General features: G+C 42.1%; 1 protein-coding gene across 4 annotated transcripts in view; it reads right to left on the bottom strand.

Moving 5' to 3' along the window:
- PRDM4 (PR/SET domain 4) overlaps positions 1–12648 on the bottom strand; it is a 91313-nt gene that overhangs the window by 57513 nt on the left and 21152 nt on the right. For 2 of the 4 annotated variants that reach the window (XM_032300233.1, XM_032300236.1), the window contains exons 11-12: positions 11454–11622; positions 4394–6080 (exon numbers count right to left, since the gene is read on the bottom strand). In XM_032300233.1, coding sequence (XP_032156124.1) covers positions 5768–6080; positions 11454–11622 — 482 coding nt within the window. In that variant the 3' untranslated portion in view covers positions 4394–5767. Of the gene's footprint in view, positions 1–4393; positions 6081–11453; positions 11623–12648 lie in introns of those variants that run through there. The other 2 variants (XR_004275800.1, XR_004275799.1) reach the window with 1 other exon arrangement.

The following is a 12648-nucleotide window of genomic DNA, read 5'->3' on the forward strand; positions in this document are numbered from 1 at the left end:
CCTAGGTAATACCATTCAGGACATACACGTGAGCAAGGACTTCCTGACTAAAACACCAAAAGCAATTGCAACAAAAGCCAAAATAGACAAATGGGATCTAATTAAACCACAGCGCTTCTGCACAGCAAAATAAACTATCATTAGAGTGAACCGGCAACCTACAGAATGGGAGAACATTTTTGCAATCTACTCACCTGACAAAGGGCTAATATCCAGAATCAAATTTACAAGAAAAAAACAATCCCATCAAAAAGTGGTCAAAGGATGCAAACAGACACTTCTCAAAAGGAGACATCTATGTGGCCAAGAAACATATGAAATAAAGCTCATCATCACTGGTCATTTGAAATGCAAATCAAAACCACAATGAGATATCATCTCATGCTAGTTAGAATGGAAATCATTAAAAAATCAGGAGACAACAGATGCTGGAGAGGATGTGGAGAAATAGGAGCGCTTTTACACTGTTGGTGGGAGTATAAATTGGTTCAACCACTGTGGAAGAAAGTGTGGCTATTCCTCAAGGATCTAGAACTAGAAATACCATTTGACCCCACAATCCCATTAATGGGTATATACCCAAAGGATTATAAATCATTGTATTATAAAGACACATGCACATGTAAGTCTACTGCGGCACTGTTTACAATAGCCAAGACTTGGAACCAACCCAAATGCCCATCAATGACAGACTTGATAAGGAAATTGTGGCACATACACACCATGGAATACTATGCAGCCATAAAAAGGATGAGTTCATGTCCTTTGCAGGGACATGGGTGAAGCTGGCAACCATCATTCTCAGTAATCTGACACAAGAACAGAAAACAAAACACTACATGTTCTCACTCATAAGTGGGTGCTGAACAATGAGAACACATGGACACAGGGAGGAAAACATTACACACTGGGGCTGTTGAAGGGTGGGGGGACAAGGGGAGGGATAGCATTAGGAGAAATACCTAATTTAGATGGGGTGATGGATGTAGCAAACTACCATGGCACACGTACAACTATGTAACAAACCTGCACATTCTGCACACATACCCCCGAACTTAAAGTATAATAATAATTTAAAAACTGGGCTGGCCACAGTGGCTAATGCCTGTAATCCCATCACTTTGGGAGGCTGTGGCAGATGGATCACTTGAGGTCAGGCATTCGAGACCAGCCTGGCCAACATGGTGAAACCCTGTCTCCACTAATAATACAAAAATTAGCTGGTATTCGTGGCGGGCGCCTGTAATCTCAGCTACTAGGGAGGTTGAGGCAGGAGAATCGCTTGAACCTGGGAGGTCAAGGCTGCAGTGAGCTGAGATTGTGCCTCTGCACCGTAACCTAGGTGACAGAGTGAGACTCCATCTCAAAAATAATTGAAATAATTTATTTCAATTATGAATAATGAAATAAATGAAAATAACTGTTACTGATTTGGTAAACCAGGTATTCTAAAATGTTCAGCCCTGTATCTCAGATCTGTGATCTATTTTTTCATACACAGTCTCTTCACTCTTCTCAAAGCCTAGTCGTCTTTGTCTCCACCACAGATCCAGGCTTGTCTTGCCCATTTTTGTTTGTTTTTTTTTTAAAGAGAGCCATTCTGTAGCCCAGGCTAGAGTGCGGCGGCATGAATCTCAGCTCACTGCAACCTTCACCTCCCGGATTCACGTGATTCTCGTGCCTCAGCCTCCCAAGTAGCTGGGATTACAGGCATGCACCTCTATGCCCGGCTAACTTTTTATTTAGTAGAGACAGGGTTTCACCATGTTGGTCAGACTGGTCTCAAACTCCTGCCCTCAGGCAATCCACGTGCCTCAGGTTCCCAAAGTGCTGAGATTACACGCATGGGCCTCTGTGCTCAGCCCTTGCCCACTTTTCTTTACCAGTTTTCTTAGACTTCTCTTCTTAGAAGTGACTTTTCACTCCTGCCCCTAGATCTTACGAACCTTCCGTTCCTCTATTATAAGGCTGACAAGAGTCTGGCTTGCATTAGGTATACGTATCTGCCATATGTATCTTGCATGGTTCCCAGAATAGGACTCCTGTGGACTGCTTCACAATCACCTAGGGAGTCCTTGAAGCTCATCAGTAGGGCTGGAGCTCACCTGGACACTTAAATGTCTCTTATTCCCTTAGATAATCCTGAAGTGAGGTCAGGTGTTAGAGCTGCTGCAAAGCTATCCAAAGGCAGGAGCAGAGCCCTAGTCATTATTCTGTTCTCCCTACCATGCCTTAAACTGTGCCAGCATTTAATAAACGGTTTTTGAAAAGAATGCTATCCTTGTCTGAGGACTACACAGGCCTGGGTGCCTAATGATCTGCAACAGAACATATGCAAGAAAATCTAAGGAGGAAAGAAGTTGAGTGATTTCAGCCCTTTCAGTAGTAGGGAAATCTGCTAGCAGGAAATCCACCAGAAATGGTGACTGCCTCTATATTCATGCTAATCTGTAAACTGGGGTTAAACTGAAGTCACTATATTGGAAGCTGCTCCTCTTTAAGCAATCAAGAGTGTTTACTTGGTTAGACTGTTTAGTTTGCCAGGGCTGCCACAAGAAACTGCCATGGACTGGGGAGACTAAACAGAAATGTATTGTCTCGGTTGCAGTTCTGGAGGTTAGAAGTCCGAGACGGCGGCAATGGCAGGATTGCTCGGAGGGCTGTGAGGGAAGGACTTATTCCAGGCCTCTTTCCTTGGGCTTGTAGATGGCCATCTTCTTCCTCTGTTTTCACATCTTCCGTCTGCATAAGGCTTTGCCCAAATCTTCTTTTCCTAAGGACACTAGTCACATTGAGTTAGGTCCTAATTTAAGGACTTCATTTTAACTTAATTTCTTCTTTAAAGACCATATCTCCAACTACAGTCACATTTTGAGACTACTGGAGGTTAGGACTTCAACATGATTCTGGAGCATTGGTGGGGCGTAGTCTGTTCAGCCTGTAACAGACCATAATCACTTGTGTACATGGAGACATGTCGTTTCTTAGTGTGTGCCTCCAAGATGCAGTTTGGTGATCAGTTAATTAAGCTTACATACTTGATGAGGGGCTGACCTTCTGGCATCAGGGCACAGGAAAGGAGTGTTTACTAAAAAGTGGGTACACAGGTCAACAGTGTGAAAAGGCTGAAAACTCTAGGTCCTGTTACCTATGCCCTCTGAGAATCTCAGCACAACAAAAATGCCAGGATCACGAGCAACTCACCTTTTTGGGAAGGAAACGCCTAGCATACACTGGGAGCTACAAGAATACTCTGAACTAGTTTATAGGCTTTGGCCCTGAAAACTCAAATTATTCCAGTTTTAGTTGTATTACTAAAATCTAGGGTTTCTTGGGTCATCTATACCTCAATTTTTTTTTTTAGCATAGAAACCTATGTTAAAATGGAAAATGTAGACTAATTGAAAACTGAAGAATATTAGCTATTGTTTACTCTGTGTTGAGCACTGTGGGAGCCACCGCCATGTATGAACTTAACATCTAACAGTATAATGAAGTGGCACTCTTAATACTCTCCACTTACAGTAAAGAGGCATAGAGAACTTACATAATTTGGCTGAGGTTACAAACTATCACACAGCAAAGCCCACACTAGAGAACATTCTGCAGGGCTCTAGAGCCTACATACACATCCTGCCTCTCACTGCGACCATTTACTCAACAGCAGCAATAAATAAGGCCACCAAAAATGGGCAGAAAAGGCTGAATACAATCGTGTCAAAAGGTACTTAATCATCTATTCATCTTGTGAAAATGACCTAGAATTTAAAACTAAGAAGTTAAAAAAAACCAGACAGTTATAAATATTAAGCAGTAATAGCCACATTCTCACTAAAGTTTTCCAAGCTTCCTCTGCTGTTTGTGGTTCTGTGACTCTACGTGTAACTATTTTGGGCATTATTTCAGTCTTGAGAATGAAGGAAATTAACTCAGTGTGTGCCACTGAGATAAAGGAAGAAGGGGAGCTTATAGTCCCAGTACTAGTGGTTTCCTGGGAACGGGGGAGCCTGCCAGCTGGATGCCTTTGGCAAAAGACTGAGTTTGAAGCTGCCCTAGGAACCATGACTGCCCTGATGGAAGCATCACGACTCAGTGTCAGCAGCCACCCCTAACCACCCACAACACACCCCCAACCCTCCACACTGCAGACCTGCCACACTTCTCCAAGGAGGTAACAGAGTAAAGGCACACCTTAGGGAGGAAGAGGGCAGAAGAGGGCTGGAAGCAGCTTATCCAAGCACTAATAGCAGAAACAGTAAGAACATGATCTCAAAGCTGTAATACTCTGGAAGTGCTTTCTCTCCTTTAACCTCAGAAAAATTCAAATTGTACTTGACTTTCTCTAGAAGACTCACTCATCTCCTTCCTCCATAAAACGAGACTACCAGAGGAATCCTGTATTTTAAAAAAGCTTTAATTTCAATCCTTCCTAGAGGAATACAGACTTGAATGAAATACATTCATTCCATAAATACATTAGCAGCAAAACCTTCCCACCAGAGTCCTCTACTCCAGCCCAGAGGTTGTGCCTTGAGCAGGAGAGCATGTTCCATCAACCCTGTCAACTTAAGGGTGGGTCTGCTTCTAAAAAACGCTGGATGTGCATTGGAGACACAATGACTGGGGGCACAGGTGACTTAACTAAGCTGGGACCCTAAAAACAGGCCCATGTCACCACATTCAACCTTCTTTACCTTCCAAATCCTTTGGCCTTTTCCAAGCTTCTCTGATGAGGTTCCTCAGCATGGAAACAACTGGGAAGACCTAACTTTGCACATGCATTTAATGCATTTGTAGTCATTTGTTGTTTTGAGTTGGCAATGTTTTAATGGCATCTTAACACTTTCCATAAGGTACACGAAACATAAAAGATTATTCCCTTCCTTCCCTTCCTCAGGTGAGTCCACATGTACTCATCATTTGACAATCCAGCAGGCATTATTTGGGCTCTTTATACCTCCAGGCCCCCTTTGTTTGAATGGCTGGAAGCTTTACTGGAGACAGAGAGCCATGCCTAAACCTACAAAGATCTCTATGTAACAATAATCAGATGACTTGCTCAGGCTTCCATCAAAGCTAGTTTCTTGGGCAGAGGCCAGGCATCTCTTCTCCTCTTCTTCTCTCCATCATTGCTTACTGACTGACTGCTGCTTTTTTATTTGCCCTATAGGCACCTGCTGAAACTCTGGAAAGCAAGATCTACCCTAAACTCCCAAGCAGCTAGCAGTTAAGGCAGGTGCTACTTTAAACTTACTAGCTGCCAAGTAACACACTTATGCCACTGTGTCCCAATCCATGCTGTGGTGAGTATAAGTCACATGAGTCTGCATAAAACAGTCAGCAATCAGGATAGCTATGGGGCAAGGACAAAGTTTAGAATGTTACCAAGTCACAGGACCAGAAGGAAAATAGATTAATGGAAGAATGTGAAACAATATATCTGAATTGTTTGAGCAGAAGGCAGTTCTGATTCAGGCATAAATCCATCTCCCAGATTATCATGTAAATAAAAAACAGACCTCAGAAGTTGACACTTCCCTCCCAGTCCATCATTAAAACAGGCCACATGCTCTCTTTTCCTACTCTGTTTTAAAGTGTTTTCAATAGGATGCTCTTCTGTAAGTGCTTTACTCATTCCCATTCAATCTGTTCCGACTATTGGCTGAAAATATATCAGGAACTATTTTATATAAAAACCATTATAGTAGATAATTGGTTATGTGTATTTTTCCATTTGTATTTTCATCCAAAATAGCTTCTTTTCCTTTTATTTATGTGCAGAGAGAGACTCATCCGCTGAATATACAGCACTGTTAAGCCTACAGTCTTCTGTCCCCACAGAGTCTGCTAGATCTTCCTCTTCTGAGTCATCCTCCTCTTCCTCCTCTGGTGCTGATGAACTGGAGGTAGGCCCTTTGCAGGTTTTCAGGTGGCGGGTGAGATGGTATTTGGTTAGATAAGCCTTTGTACATTTTTCACAGACATAATCCCGTTTTCCTTCATGAGAATTGAGATGCTTCTTTAAGTGATTTGTTCTCAAGAACAGCTTATCACACTTGGGACACTTGATCTGGCGTTCTCTAAGAGGAACACAAGAAAAAATGTTTGATTTGGGGTTGCAAATAACAACTGAGGCAACACTTATTCTTCATTACCTCAGGCCTTTGTCAGAGCAACTCTATCCTCCTGAATCAGGCTTTTGCATAGGCAATATACAGAAGACTCATAAAATGTGCATAGTTTAAAGCAACATAGGCTGATTCTGCCTATTTTAGAACTCTATATAAATTCTTGAATTCTATGTAAATTCTATGTATTCTATATATATTTCTTTTCTGTCTTGCTGCATTCTCTCAATATGATGCTGACAAAATTCATTGAAGTTGATGTATCAGTTGCTTATTCCCTTTCACTGCTGTATACTATTTACAAATATGCCACAACTTAACTACGGTACTGGATTTGTCTCTAGCGAAATGGATATTTTGGTGGCTTCCAGTTTTTTATTATCACAAGCAAGAGTGCTATGAATGCTTTTAAATTTTTAAAAATTTTTATTATTATTTTTTAGAGACAGGGTCCCACTGTGTTGCTCAGGCTGGAGTCCAACGGCTACTCACAGGTGCGATCATCGTGCACTACAGCCTTGAACTCCTGAGCTCATGTGATCTGTCCGCCTCAGCCTCCCAAGTACCTGGGACTACAGGTGCATGCCACTGCACCTGGCATTTGGACATTTCAATACTTGTATGGTGCTCTGCAGTATATATGTTTCTCTAGGGTATATACCCAAGAGCTATATAGCTGAATCAAAGGATATGCACATCTTCAACTTTACAAGATAATGACAAACTGTTTTCCAATGCAGTTGTTTGAATATGCACATCTATCACTGGTGGTTCCGGCTGTCTCACATTCTCAACAACTGGAAGACTAAAATTTGAAAATGTTTGCCAATTAGCCAGCATATAATGTATCTCATTATGCTGTTATTTGTATTCCTTTAATACCACTTTAATGGAATTGCCATTTTTCTGTCCTTTTCATAGACTAGGGGTTCTCAGGTAGGGGGTGACTGCCTCTATGGGGGCATCTGGCAATGTCTGGAGGCCTTTCTGACTGTTATATTGGTGAGGGGTGGTACTATGAGCATCTAGTGGGAAAAGACCAAGAATGCTGCTAACCATTCTACAATACACAGGGCAGCCCCATAGCAAAAACTTAAGTGGGTCAAAATGTCAACAGTGTTAAGGTTTGAGTAACCCTGGCCTAGACATTTTAGAGCTGAAAAGAACCTTAGAGATCACACTTACCAGGAATTTTTTAACTTTTTTGAGCAGTTTAACCCCATGTCTTTATGAAACCCCAATATGAAACAGTTAAAGCAAGTTATTAATAAAATCCTGGAAGGAGTGATAGGGTGCAGTTGGGGGTTCTGAAGCCTGGCTTCCTTAGCATTTCTCACATCCTCTACTGAAGAATGCTTGGAATTCCCCAGAGCAGTTTTAAAACCACCAATCTAATCCAACCTCTTAATTCTGCAGATAGGAAACATGTGCATAAAAACTACTAAGTAACTTGCCCACAACAAAACCCAAATCAGAAGTCTGACTTTTCATCTTATAGCCTTCTGGTTTTTACATGTTTGTATTTACTGTGTCTAATATATGCCAGGCACCGTTCTAGCTGCTAGGGCTATAGGATGTGGGTAAACAAAGTCCCTGTCTTCCTGATTCTTGCATTCTAGTGGAGCGATTATACCATATGCAAATGTATAACATGGTATCAGACAGCAATAAGGACTATGAAAACACATGAAGCCAGGTAAAAGTGATGGGTCCTATTTTAGATAAGATAGTCAAGGAAGGCCCTTCTGAGGAGCTATTTGAGCAGAAACCTGAATGAAGGGAAGGAGACATGCAGGTATCTGGAGGGAGAAGTTTCTAAGGCAGAGGCCCTGAGACTGGATGTGCTTAGTATGCTCAAGGAGTAGCAAGGGGAGGGTCAGAGTGGCCAAAGCAGAATATGAAAAGTAAAAGGTGAACAGGAGAGGTAGTTAAGTACTATCACCACATCATAAGGGACCTCTGACTATGGTAAAAAGCTTTTTTTTTTTTTTTTTTTTGAGACGGAGTTTCACTCTTGCTACCCAGGCTGGAGTGCAATGGCGCGATCTCAGCTCACCGCAACCTCTGCCTCCTGGGTTCAGGCAATTCTCCTGCCTCAACCTCCTGAGTAGCTGGGATTACAGGCACGCGCCACCATGCCCAGCTAATGTTTTTTGTATTTTTAGTAGAGACGGGGTTTCACCATGTTGACCAGGATGGTCTCGATCTCTTGACCTCGTGATCCACCCACCTCGGCCTCCCAAAGTGCTGGGATTACAGGCGTGATCCACTACGCCCGGCCTGGTAAAAAGTTTTTAATACAAATACAATGGAAAGCCACCAGAGATTTATGAGTAGAGGCAGGCACAAAAATGACTTATATTTGAAATGGATTGTTCTGGCACCATGGACAGAATACTGTGTGTAAATGTGTTCATCTGTGCCGTGGAACAGAGAAATAGAAGCAGTAGCAGGGAGATCAACTGGGAGGCTACTGAAGCCATCCATACAAGAAAAGCCAGTAATCTGGACAAGGTGATGATAGTTGAATGAAGGAAGGAAGGAAGGAAAAACTGAGTTGAGAATTATTCCAAGGTGTTTGGCTTGACCATTGAGGTGAATAATGGTGGTGCCATTTAATGAGCTGTTCAGCACCGGAAGAAATCAAGTTTGTGGGGTAATATTGAGTTGAGTTTTGGACAGATTAGGTTTAAGTTGCCTAGTAGACATCCAGGGCATCAGAGCTGCTGGGTGATAGTGAGGTGTAAGAAGCTGGAGACATAAATCATTAAGATAGTATCTAAAGCCATGAGACAAGATGATCTGGGGAGTAAACTTCACTGCTCTTCCTCTCAGTTCCTCTTTTTTACTGGTAGGGCAAAGCAAGGTTCTGTCAACCCTTCCACTCTCGGGGGAACACTGAGGGAGAACTCTTACAATTGGGTTTACAGCTACAGTTGTTTTTTCTCTCTCTCTCTGAGACGGAGTCTTGCTCCACTGCCCAGGTTGGAGTGCAGTGGCGTGATCTGGACTAGCTGAGATTACAGGTGCCCACAACCACACCCAGATAAATTTTGTATTTTTAGTAGAGATGGGGTTTCACCATGTTGGCCAGGCTGGTCTCAAACTCCTGACCTCAGGTGATCCGCCAGCCTCGGCCTCCCAAAGTGCTGGGATTACAGGCATGAACCACTGTGCCCAGCCTGTTTTCTTTTTAAGTAGATAAATAAAAAGACTGCCAATATTACTATATCCGCTTTGAAATGCCCCAAAGTAAAAATACGAGCATCTGAAAATTTTACCAATGATCTCCATAGGAAGCCTAAAGTCTCCTTCAAAAATATTTTGAGGGAATAGCGCTTCTTATATGAATCACTTAAACCAGCTTTAAGTTTTGACAGTCCAAAAAACTTCTATCCTATGAAAGTTTGGCAAAGAGGCTTACCATACTTTCTCATCCTGACAAAGAGTCCAGATCCACATTTGCTAAGCAAATGTAAAATGAAAGGATAGAAGCTGATATTAGTTTGATTCAAGCAAAACTTTTCCTCAAACTATAATTATGTGATATTTAAGAAACAATATATCCACTTGCCAGAGACACTGTGGAAATCAGTCTTGCATATGGATGAAGTCAGTAGTCCTTAACCCCGGCTGCGCATGAGAGACACTTGGAGAGCTTTTTAAAATACCAAGGCCAGGGTTCTAACTCTGACCAATTAAATTAGAATTCCCACAGGTAGGGTCCTAGCATCAATTGCTGTTTTTCAGTTTCTAGCAATTATAACGGGCAGTCTTCTGGACAAATATTTATCCCCCGATCCCAAATTCATATGTTGAAGCCCTAAAAGCCAGTGTGATGGGAGTCCTAACCCCCAATGTGAGGTGGAGCCTTTGGAAGGCAATTAGGGTTAGATGAGGTCATGAGGATGGGCCCTCCATGATGGGATTAGTGTCCTTATGAGAAGAGATCAGAGCTCTCATTCTTTCTGTTTCATTCTCTCAAGAGAAATGTATTTTCTCACTGTCCTGGAGGCTAGAAGTCTCAGATGAGGGTATCAGCCTGGCTGGGTTCTGGTGGGGCCCTCTTCCCGGCCTGCATGGCTGCCTTCTCTCACTGTGTCTCCCTTCTGTTGTTTGAGCCACACAGTCTGTGGTATTTTATTATCGCAAGCTGGGCTGCCTAGACAGGCTGTTAGACTAGATGATCCTGAGGATCTCTTTTGGCTCCAATATAGCACAGTCCAATGTAATATTTGATAATTTGTCTAATTTTCTAAAATTTCACACTAGCAATAAAACTAAAGAAGTCTTTGTTTTAGAATGTCCTTCTGAGAGTTAGGAAGGTAGATCCAGACTCCTTGGCTGTTTAATGTCTCCGGCTGCGTTGTGATGAGGAAGGAGACAGAACTGCTACCAAAGCAAAGTGTTTATCTAAATTCTACATTAAGAATATAATGTTTCCAGTGAAGACAGATTTCTAAAGAGAATCTCCATATGTTTTCTTCCTCTTGTGACACTTGCTAAAAGCTAAAGACAACAAAATCTATCTCTTCTTTCTACGATCACTGTGACTAATGCAGTCTAGACATTTAATTACACTTGGATTCATGCAATAAATTCCTAATTGGCCTTCCAATATGTGGTCTTCTCCACCCTCAATCATCCTCTACTCAGCTGCCTGAGTAATCTTCTTATTAACAGAATGGGTATATCACTATGACACTCTTTCCTTAAAATCCTATAGTGCTCGCACAACAATGTGAATGTAACTAACACTGTTGAATTGGACACTTACAAATGGTTAAGACGATATTTTTTTTTTTTACTGTAATTCAGAAACATACATACACACACACACACACACACACACACACACCCCCCCAACAGAACAGTTCCAGAATGGCAGGGGCTGGCAGATACTTCAGCGTCTCACCATTATTTCTAGAAGGAAATTGAATTTTCTTAATAGGATCAAAGACTCTTCATGGTGTAGCTGCTGACTTTCACTCCTCTCATTCCATCCCTCTCTCCTATGCACACTATCGTCTAACTATAAGCAACCACTTGCAGTCAATAGCCCTTTTTGCCTCTATATTTTTGAAGACATGACAAAACAGTGCATGTGAAAAATAAAAAGAAAGCTAACAAGTGAAATCTTCTAGGCTAACAGCAAAAACAGCATTCCAACCTTAGCTTGGCTACACGGAACACAGGAGGTATCTACCATGGTACCAAGGCAGGAAACAGATAACGAGCCAGAACTCCCACGCCCTTCAAGGGCAGCTGCAGCCACACGAAGACTCACCACCTGAGGAACGACGTCTTGGCTGAAGGGTTACTTACTGAGTGTGGATAAGCACGTGCTGCTTGAGGTCCTGCCTTCGCATAAACAACTTGTCACAGTAATCACACTTGAGATTCTTCTCCCCAGTGTGGATAACCATGTGGGACTCCAGGTGAGCCTTCTGGGTGAAAGACTTGTCACACAAAGTACACCTGTAGTTCTTCTGACCTGCAAATCACCCCAAGGTATTACCCATGAAGAAAAAAACTGCTGGCATCCCTGAGACAAGCAGGTACATATATGGGCATGCAGCAGAGGCAGGAATGAAACCGAGCTGACTGCTAAGTGGCACTTTACTTTCTAGGGTAGTCTATGAGGGGACACTCAGAGCCACTGAGTTTTTATTGTGCAACTAAAGCTAGTAGATTAATCTGATCTCCTTTAGGACCTCTGACCTAAACATGTATTTTTAAAAAATTTATAGGTGATATCTAAAACTTGAAAAAAAAAAAAAAATGATTAGTGCCCTACCTAACACAAACATTAAGCAAAAAAACTTCATGAATTCTAGGACTTGTCTATAGGGAAACATTTTTACAAGCTAGATTTTATAGTTTTCTACTTTTTTAAAACATATAATATGGCCTCAGAAACCAGGGATGAAATAAAAATCCTTCCAGGAATGCAAAAATAAGATTTCTCTAAGTCAGTGGTCAGCAAGGCTCTTAAAGGCTAGATAGAGTTTTAGGCTTTGTGGACCATAAGGTCTCTGTTGCAAAAGAATGAGAAGAAATTTCTGAAGATTTGGAGAAAAGATGACTCAAACAAGAAAGCTAAAACCATCAGTTATTTTGTAGCATGCATTTCAAAAAGTTAGTGGCCAGGCATGATGGCTCAGGCCTATAATCCCAGCATTTTAGGAGGCTGAGGTGGGCAGATTGCTTGAGCCCAGGGGTACAAGACCAGCCTGGGCAACATGGCAAAACCCCATCTATATTAAAAATAAAAAAATTAGTCAGGTGTGGTGGCACAGGTCTGCAGTCCATGCTACTCAGGAGGCTGAGGTGGAAGGATCACCTGAGCCCTGGAGGCAGAACTTGCAGTGAGCCAAGACGGTGCCGCCGAACTCCAGCCTGGGTGACGGAGTGAGACCCTGTCTCAAAAAAAAATTTTTTTTTAAATACTAAAAGAAAGGCGCTGTTTTGCATGGAGTTTAGAAAATGGAAGCTCAAAAAATAAATTGTCGCAGTATTT

Source organism: Sapajus apella, unplaced genomic scaffold, assembly GCF_009761245.1.
Source record: "Sapajus apella isolate SASKATOON/1434 unplaced genomic scaffold, GSC_monkey_1.0 scaffold2, whole genome shotgun sequence".
In the NCBI taxonomy this organism is placed as follows: domain Eukaryota; kingdom Metazoa; phylum Chordata; class Mammalia; order Primates; family Cebidae; genus Sapajus; species Sapajus apella.